Source organism: Schistosoma mansoni, chromosome W (assembly GCF_000237925.1).
Source record: "Schistosoma mansoni strain Puerto Rico chromosome W, complete genome".
NCBI classification, from domain to species: Eukaryota; Metazoa; Platyhelminthes; class Trematoda; order Strigeidida; family Schistosomatidae; genus Schistosoma; species Schistosoma mansoni.
In genome coordinates, this window is record NC_031502.1 from 9,966,071 (window position 1) to 9,974,747 (window position 8,677).

At 31.8% G+C, this 8,677-nt stretch overlaps 1 protein-coding gene across 1 annotated transcript in view; it reads right to left on the bottom strand.

The window, feature by feature from the left end:
• Positions 1-4,248: 4,248 nt before the first annotated feature.
• Positions 4,249-8,677, bottom strand: part of Smp_149780 (synaptotagmin-like protein) — a gene marked incomplete at both ends in the record, with an annotated part of 6,483 nt that continues 2,054 nt past the window's right edge. Inside the window, 3 exons of the mRNA XM_018788480.1 lie at positions 4,249-4,274; positions 5,052-5,101; positions 6,773-6,877. Of these exons, the coding sequence (XP_018654018.1) occupies positions 4,249-4,274; positions 5,052-5,101; positions 6,773-6,877 (181 nt within the window). The remainder of the gene's footprint in view (positions 4,275-5,051; positions 5,102-6,772; positions 6,878-8,677) is intronic.

Consider the following 8,677-nt stretch of genomic DNA (forward strand, 5'->3'; position numbering starts at 1 on the left):
GGATGAGCACATTATCGGTGAAGACAATTTCAACAAATCGGTTGATCGTTAGAAAGTTTTTGTCACTAAGATCTAGTAAAATAATGATACAATTTAAATGGAAAGAAACCATTCTTAAAATTACTCGGACTGACTAGCCTCAATATTTTGGGGGAAGAAAAGCAATCAACATAAAGGCATATGATAAATGAAGCGAATTATTGTATATTAACCAGTTTGTAGAACAGTTAGACACTTGTTAATGCGGCACCAAAATCTGTTTATTTAAAATTGTTTGTTAAAACGTCTACTAAGCAAACAGTTTCTTTTCTGAATGTCTGGAAATCTCAATTGCTAACTGTTAGTTTTTACTCATTGTTACGATATTGAATATAAGTTAAAAAATTATTTATCTTTTAAGCAAAAATGAATAGTAGCTAGCAGTGAAAACCAGGATCAAGTGAATTCATTTAGCTTTTTTCGTAGAGCGAAATGATCAAAAAGGTCTTATATTTAAACTAAATACCTACCTAAAAACGTTATCCGGTTTTTATTTAAACCAACTGAAGAATTGAAGATATTGCCAGATTGACTAAATTAAAACAGGGTTCCAATTTAGTCGGATTAAAAATTATTGATACAAGTTATTTTTGGATTTTTGGATTTGTTAAGTATGGCCCACGGTAACTATTAACTATGGACGGTCGAGATTATTCTAATATGAACTCGATAAGTCGGCAAATGACCCTCCCAACTCTCTTAAAATAACGCCGGAAGATGGAACTAAACAAGAACATTGCAGAAGGAGAATCAATATCTAACAAATAAAAATAGAAATCAAACAACTCTATTTATATAGTGTGTGACCTTGGGATGCATAGAAAAATTAACGAAACTAAGAGTGGTAACAGCCAGTCAGAAAATAGCAGAGGTTGTGTGGAAATAGGAAACACAAAATTGTCCTTGGAGTTATTATTACAAGAAAGAGCTAACATGTACAGAATTCGAGGTAACTTGGGATCTTCTCAGTAATCATAACAGGGGAATTTCGTCTCTAGTAATAAATTACTCGTTGGCTGAAAGATACTCGATCCAATAAGTTTTGGAAACCCAATCGCAATAATATGGATATATTAGCATTCTATTTTGATACATACACTTATTATTCAATCATTAAGAGTGGGTTTCTCTCAAAATATTTTTTTCATCGATATGAGGGGCAAGAATTAAATCTGATAATCAGGTCTTAAGCTCATAGGCTGGTGAACGTCGTATAATATTCATATCTTATGACAATGTATGTTTTATGCATTATATATCGTGAATGCTATTTACAAGTTAAATCAAACTCTACAAATCCCTGCTCATCAATACGATATCTATTCATGTTTAAATTTGTATGAAATATTTCGTACATGTGTCTTATTTTACTCTCTTCGGCGATCGCTTACTCCATCTTTTTATATTCGTTCATTGAGGGGGGGGGGTGCATCAACAATGCAGCTATCATGTATAACCGTTACTTGGCCACACTATTCACATCAAGTCATATGATATATCTCATATGCGAAACCAGACGTATAATTTACCTTCACCACAGTACCGATTATTCAGTCATTTTCCTATCGTATTTTTCTAAAAAGCCAAACACTGTGATACTAGGTTTAGTTTTTCTAATCTTCAGCTTATACAGTTCATTCAATCCGTATGAGTTCGGAGTCGAAGAAAGTAAAATAGTTCAGAATCTAATACAGAATGGTCATTATTCGACACACCTGCCACCAATTGACCTACATATGAAGAAATCTAAAGCATTACTAATTACAGAATAACAGTAATGGGAAATTTATCGAGGTGTGATAATATGACCGCTTAACAAGTAGAAGGAAGTCAATATGTCATATTAGTTCTTTTATGACCAAGGCCAGTAGGGTATAGAAAATCCTATTCTTTGAATGCATCTCAACAAAAGAACGATAAGATTTTCAGAATGTTAACAACCAGCTTGGAAAATATACTGTCTCAGTCAACATTACTAAGTCGTTGATTTCATCGAAATTTTAATCTAATTCAAACTTCTCGTGCATGACATAAACTGTCATGTTTCTTAACTATTCATTAGGATCTAGGTCATAAACTAGGAGTGATGTTTAAGCCAGAATATGAGGTTAATGAGTTTTGCTCTTTTCTAAATTAAGAATTATCGTTCTATCTCCTATAGCAATTTGAGTGAACAATTCGGGATTAAATATGCTTGTTAATAAAACTTTGACTTATCTGGAGTGAATTTTAATCAGTCTTTGTTGTCATATGTGTATCAGAGATGGACGCCTGAATATGGCCATTTTACCAGGTGTGGCTAGCAGTGCAAACCAGAACGCAAGTATATCCAAATGATGAGTCCAGGACAGAACAAAACGCCAGCCCTGTATTTCACTGACAGTTACAATCCATTTATTCTAAGAAATTATGGATTCAGTTGAAAAATGTTTGCAACTAATAAGAAGCCCTAAGAAATCAATAGATCCATTTTGTTTTGTAGACAGTTTTATGTTCACAATTAGTTCAAAAACGATTGTTTGACCTTAAAATAAATCCTTTTGAAAATTGATCGGGAATGGTCATTCGTTATTCATTTACATGCTCCCAAAAGATAAATTGATAAGGATTGTAAATATCCTTATATATTAACAAAGTGAATAAATTATACGTAATATCACACTACTATGTACTCTGGCTTTTTTGAAATACTTCGTTTTTCTGCTGGTAGACACTGAGAACAGACTAAGTTCAGGAAAGTCTGTCCGATTATATGCTAATATCCGAGTAATTTACAATATAACACAAGAATACACCACCTTTATGTGGTGGAAGTCATCTAGATAGCCTAAGAGAAGGTGAAGTTGTGTTCAGAAGAAATACATTCAGCTTTATTGTTTACCCTGGGTAGCTTCAGAACCATCTCATTCCTGGTTTAATTGTTAGTCATACATAAAATTTTACTTCCAACTTCTGAATGCACACATTTATTCTGACTTATTCTGCTAAATTTTCCTAATAAAGCAACCATCTTTCTTAATCTACAGTTATTATTACTTATATTATCACAACTATTATCACGTAAAATTTATGCTTTATAAATCGCACTAACATGGTTTTTCTCTTTTGGTGATAATTCACAATTTTACCCATTCTTATAAGACATTTTAAAGTTGCCAATGATGCATTTTCTAGGCATTTGAGACGTGATCAACGTGAAGTTCACCATTCTTAGTGTACATAACTATTTAAATTGTCCTTTATATTTATGCCCAGACATTACAAGACCTTATTTATGGATTTCATTTGGCGACAGCTTTAAAGGACATCGAAGGACAGGGTAGGTTGAAGAATCCTGGTCGGCGGTCTATGCTTCAGGAAGTGTAACAGGCATAAATAAATAAATAAGTAACATTTATTTATTTATAATACTACAACCTGAAGACGAAGTTAATAATTTAGAACGAAACTTAGCAGTTACAATACCATTACAGGTATGAACTACAGAATACTTTTTAAATAAGAACAATTTAAGCAATCCTAAAGATAACTGAATGTTCATGAAAATCCCCCACTTCCATATTTTATTTAAAAACAAACAAACAAACAAGTGCAACCGATTTTTTCATTGTATTTTATGATAAATTGTACACAAGATTACACTGTTAGAATTAATTGTCATGCAAACTGTATAGCATCATTGATTATAATAAACAACAGAATAAAAAGGATAATAAGCCTTACAAAGCAGTAAATTACAAAGCTGTAATATTCCAATGATTATTATTTATCGTTTCTTTTCATTTTAACAAAATATATTAGAAAATGAACAAGATAATGATAATGATAGTGTATCTATCACCAATAATAATAGTAATAATACTAGTAATTATTAAGTAAAAGAAGATTCAAAAGGTAAGAAGATTGCATAAGAAAATATTTACCAAAAGTTTCTATCAAAATGCAACCATTAAAACATCAGGCGCATATTATGAGAATACAGACTTAATGAAATCATATCCATGAAAGTATTTAATTGTGAATACTACTAATTTTTATTCATACTGGAAATTGATCAGGATTTTCTGAACTTGACGAAAGAATGGAAGCACTGATTTCTTGCCCTCTAGTACAAAGATGGTCAGTTTAAGTTGGATCGTAATTGTATTGTTGCTTCAATCCAAATATTTGGTCTTTCGCACATAGCCAACCAAGCTGACTTTTCAGCATTCATTGCATCCAACCATGGTTGATTACCTAAATATGATGAACAACGAATTAAAGTTCTATTATGAATGGCAAAATTACGAATGGTATACCATAGTTATTTATACAAAAATACTTAAGATTTTAAATTCTGAGATCCACGTAATGACTCGGTAGTTATAGTCAGCCGGTGACGAGGAACATATTGCAAAATTGTACTTATCTTCTTAGTCAACCAATCAAAAAATTAATCAGTTGGCCAGTATTTTGACTGATGACACTTTGACTTCTCATATCACTCATAATATTTGTGATTGTAGTATCATTTTAATTGTCAATCTATGAATTCATTCATTATTTAGTTTACCATCAAAACATTGTGTTGACTAGTCTTTAACTCAAGAGCAAGTTGTGTTCACTGAGTCTCTGAATAATTTCGACAAATTAAATTCTTGTCGTTATGTGATTGAATAATTATCACTCTTCACAAACGAACACTTGAAATTATTTTATCTTGTGATGTGCATACACAAACTACTTACAAGTAGTTGAATGACGAACTCCTAATGTTTTAGGCTATTTTATGAAGTCGATTGTGAAAGGACTAGGTGAAATTGTTCATGGACTTCTAATAAGGTTAGTAAATATACGATAGTCAAAAAACGTACGTGATCCACAGTTGATTCTGCATCCTCCAAGAAAATCATTCGATGAGAACCGATCGTAATCCCAAACAGAAATTTCTATTCCAATTTCATTTAAAGAATTAAGGATAATATCTCTGTATATAATAGCTTGGTTCCATTCGGGATTGTTGTTCTTTCTGACAACTTTTGTCTTCTGTTTCGAGTACTTTTCTTTGCCGGGTAACATATATCTGGAAATCCGATATGACACGGTTGTGTGTTAGAAGCAAAATTTCATAAGGAGTGTATTGACCATTGAGCAGGTAAAACCAAAATTTTTTATTATGTATGAACTGATCGAACCAACATGAAATACAGAGTTTAGTCAATTATTCAATCATAATAAATTAAGAGGTCGTAAGTTATGGTCTCTGGAATTTCAATAGTTAGGATTTTTTCGACTGTTACGTAAGGTTCTTCAAAACGATAACAAAATACTTTTCAATGTTGTAAACTAATTACCTGAACTATTGCACGTGTTTCGCTCAGCTTGCATCCAGAATTCTTATGAAAGTATGAACTACTGACTAAACTAAGATTTTGAATATGTATATAATTTTATTTATTTTGAAATCCAGGACTTTCAAATGATAAAGCTAATTAGTTAAATATACAGAGGCTGGAACTTAAAAAGAGAGTGTATTACTAACAAGAACCAACTTGATTGAATGTCAGCATTTTAAACTGATGGTCCACGGGGTTGACTTTTCTGTAATTCAGATTTCGATTTATCCTGTTACAAGGTCTGAATAATTCCTCTGAATAACTGATTTTTTGTTGAGCCAGTCAGTTTGAACCACTAAGTAATTTTCCCATTACAATTAAAGACGCCGTTAAGTAATATACTCGTTGGTAGATAATATTAGAGTACTAGAAGGAGGCAAGTTTGTTGTAAATTCTTGGATTTCGGTTAAGTACTGTTGCTGTCATCATAGCACTCTATTCAACCATATTATATGCGCAAATAGAAAATCCTAATAAACACAGATTTATCGATCGTCGAACAGCTAAAGCTTATCTCCACAAGTTAAATTCATATTCTGTCACTACTAAATATTAACCGAAAATGTAAAAAACTTATTTTCTTTTTATTTTAAGTCACCTTCAGTAGCCCCTAAGGTGGGGCTTGATAAATGAAGTTCCATTCTCTCTAAGGATCTGGCGAAAATGGTATTGGTTACTCTTCAGTGACGAATCACCTCACGATTACTGGGTAAAAGTTAAAGCCTGAAAAACATAGTAGCAGTAGCTTTGATCTTAATACTGAGTGAGATAGGTTCGAATCCCACAAGCTACTTCGATAATCGAGACAGATCTTATTTGGTAATGCCAAATAGCACAAATCTTAGAATCAAGGCTTCCTGGTGATTTAAAACAACCAGCAACCATACCTTTACAATATATAATACAGGATTAAAGTGTAACTTGGAACCACCACTAACAGGCTCTATGATGTGCACACAAAATCCAGAAGTCACAAGCAGTAGGTAGAATGGCTTAGAGTAGCTAAAATTAACTTTAATGTAATCAGTAGTGATATCAATAAAAAGTGTATACATAATAATTTTGTAATGTTTATTTATCATCTTTCTTAGTTATAATAATGTTACTCTATTTCCTTTGTTTTCTCTATCACCATGTCGTTTGAGAGTATACCAATGTGTTCAGGTGTACTATGCAATCCCGAACATTGATCCTTTCCATGTGTATATCGTTATATTTATTTGTACAATAGAAAAAAGTTAGCTTTAGAAAAAAGAACATCAATAGATCAGTAAATATCACTATTCTTGTTAGTTCTCAGAATGGGAAAATACTATATATAAGAAAACCACTCCAGAAAATTTCTTACGTGAACATACATTTTTACATAGGGATCAACGTTATCCTTTTGTGGAGCCATCCCGTCAGTAGACGCATTGAGACCTTTAGCAGATTTGATCCACACGTGAATTTCACCCCGATTACTACCTGTCTCACCTGGTACGAGTTTTATGGCCAAAACTATTTCACCTCGACTGATTTGTAAGTGTGATACCGTTGGAAGGAAACGCTACAAAGTTACATTTTTTAGAAGTAGTAGAGTATTAAACTGTCTGTGGGCAAAAGTCTAAAAATATTAGGTTGAAATCAAATTACAATGGGAAAATGCTCCCAACATAAAATTTTCAAGTTTTTACTTTCACAACGACTTTTACAAAAAAACAGTTTATAACGAGGCCGAATACAGCATTTTAATAAACCATTTCTCCATATTTTTACTCTTTTCGCAGTCGTTTTATGTTCTATAAGTGCCGAAGGCCAAATAGAGACTAATTAGACTATTGTTGAAGGAAACAAGAACGACACGTAAAGTTTCAGGCTTTAAACATTTTTATTAATATTAATAATAATAGCCGTAATTAAATTTCCATTATATTTGCTTAAGTCTATATGATCTAATTTCGTCTGTTAATAAATATTGCTAACAATTCAGAGTCTTGCCATAAAATTTTCTTCATCACTTAAAAGATAATCTGTGTGTTGTTTGCGTTAACTATGGTAGAATAATTAGTGGTACCGTATAAAGATTATCGATTAGGACATTTTGTTGGTCGGTTATCGAATGGGGAATCAATATCTGCTATTTGTTTAATAAACATATTCAATACTATTAGTTAGAGAGTATTTCAAAAGCTAATTTGAACGATGTTCGTTATAAAGTAAATGTACCCGGAATAATGATGGTTATTGGATTTTACAGAGACTAGCTATTTTCACGATATATTTATTTTTAAATAGTTTTTCCGTAGAGTATCATTGCTTTATTCTACTCCACTTATATGACAGTTGTGACGAATTTAAATCATTTACGAAATTTAGAAGTCCTAGTTAAATGATCTTTATGATAACAATTTGGGATCACTACATGGTTTCAAGGCATCATCAATATTATTTCAGTAACAGGAATAAATTTGGTGGTGGTGTAGTTATGTTAAATAAAATGAGCTGGTGTCAATCTAACCGTTTATATTTTAGGTTTTTAAACAAATTTATCGGCCAACATCAGAATATCGTCCAAAATACTTGAAAAACTATAGTTATGTTTATGCTACAAATATTTATATGACCCCTGATTATACTTCATCTTCCCCATCACTTTGCACTGATTCACAAGAAAACATCTCCGAACTGAAAAAGACATTTTGAACAGGCCTGGATTTTTGAATCGACAGACATAGTTTATATTATCACTCTACCTTAATTCGGTTTTGAGGTTTATTGTCCCAGCGAAATAATATTTCTAAGATTCATTCAACATATTAACAATTGAAGAGATAGAAGACTATGCAAGGAAAAGGGTCATATTAGTATTCAAAGGCTTGATAGTCTAATAAGTCCGGAAATCAAACTCTTAAATATATTGTATACTTAAAAACTATCTTTTAAAAAATCTTCAAATATGTGAGGACTATTTAACGTTCTTACGGTTAGGAAATGGATTAATTACGATACCCACCTCAATGTTTTTAGTCTTTTAGTCTTCCATAAGTTAAGAATCTGATGTTATATTTCTCATTTCTTCAAGTTCGACGGGGAGCTATGCCTCAAGATGTAATGATACTGACGTTTAAACATGTCTGAATTCGCTTGACTCATTAAAATGTTTACGGATTGACAATATTCTGAACCTATTTTTTTAAGAAATACTCTGATCTTTTGTGTCATCCATTAATGAGTAATTTTACCAAATAGTGATCAATAAGTTTTATATTGAAGATTTGGAA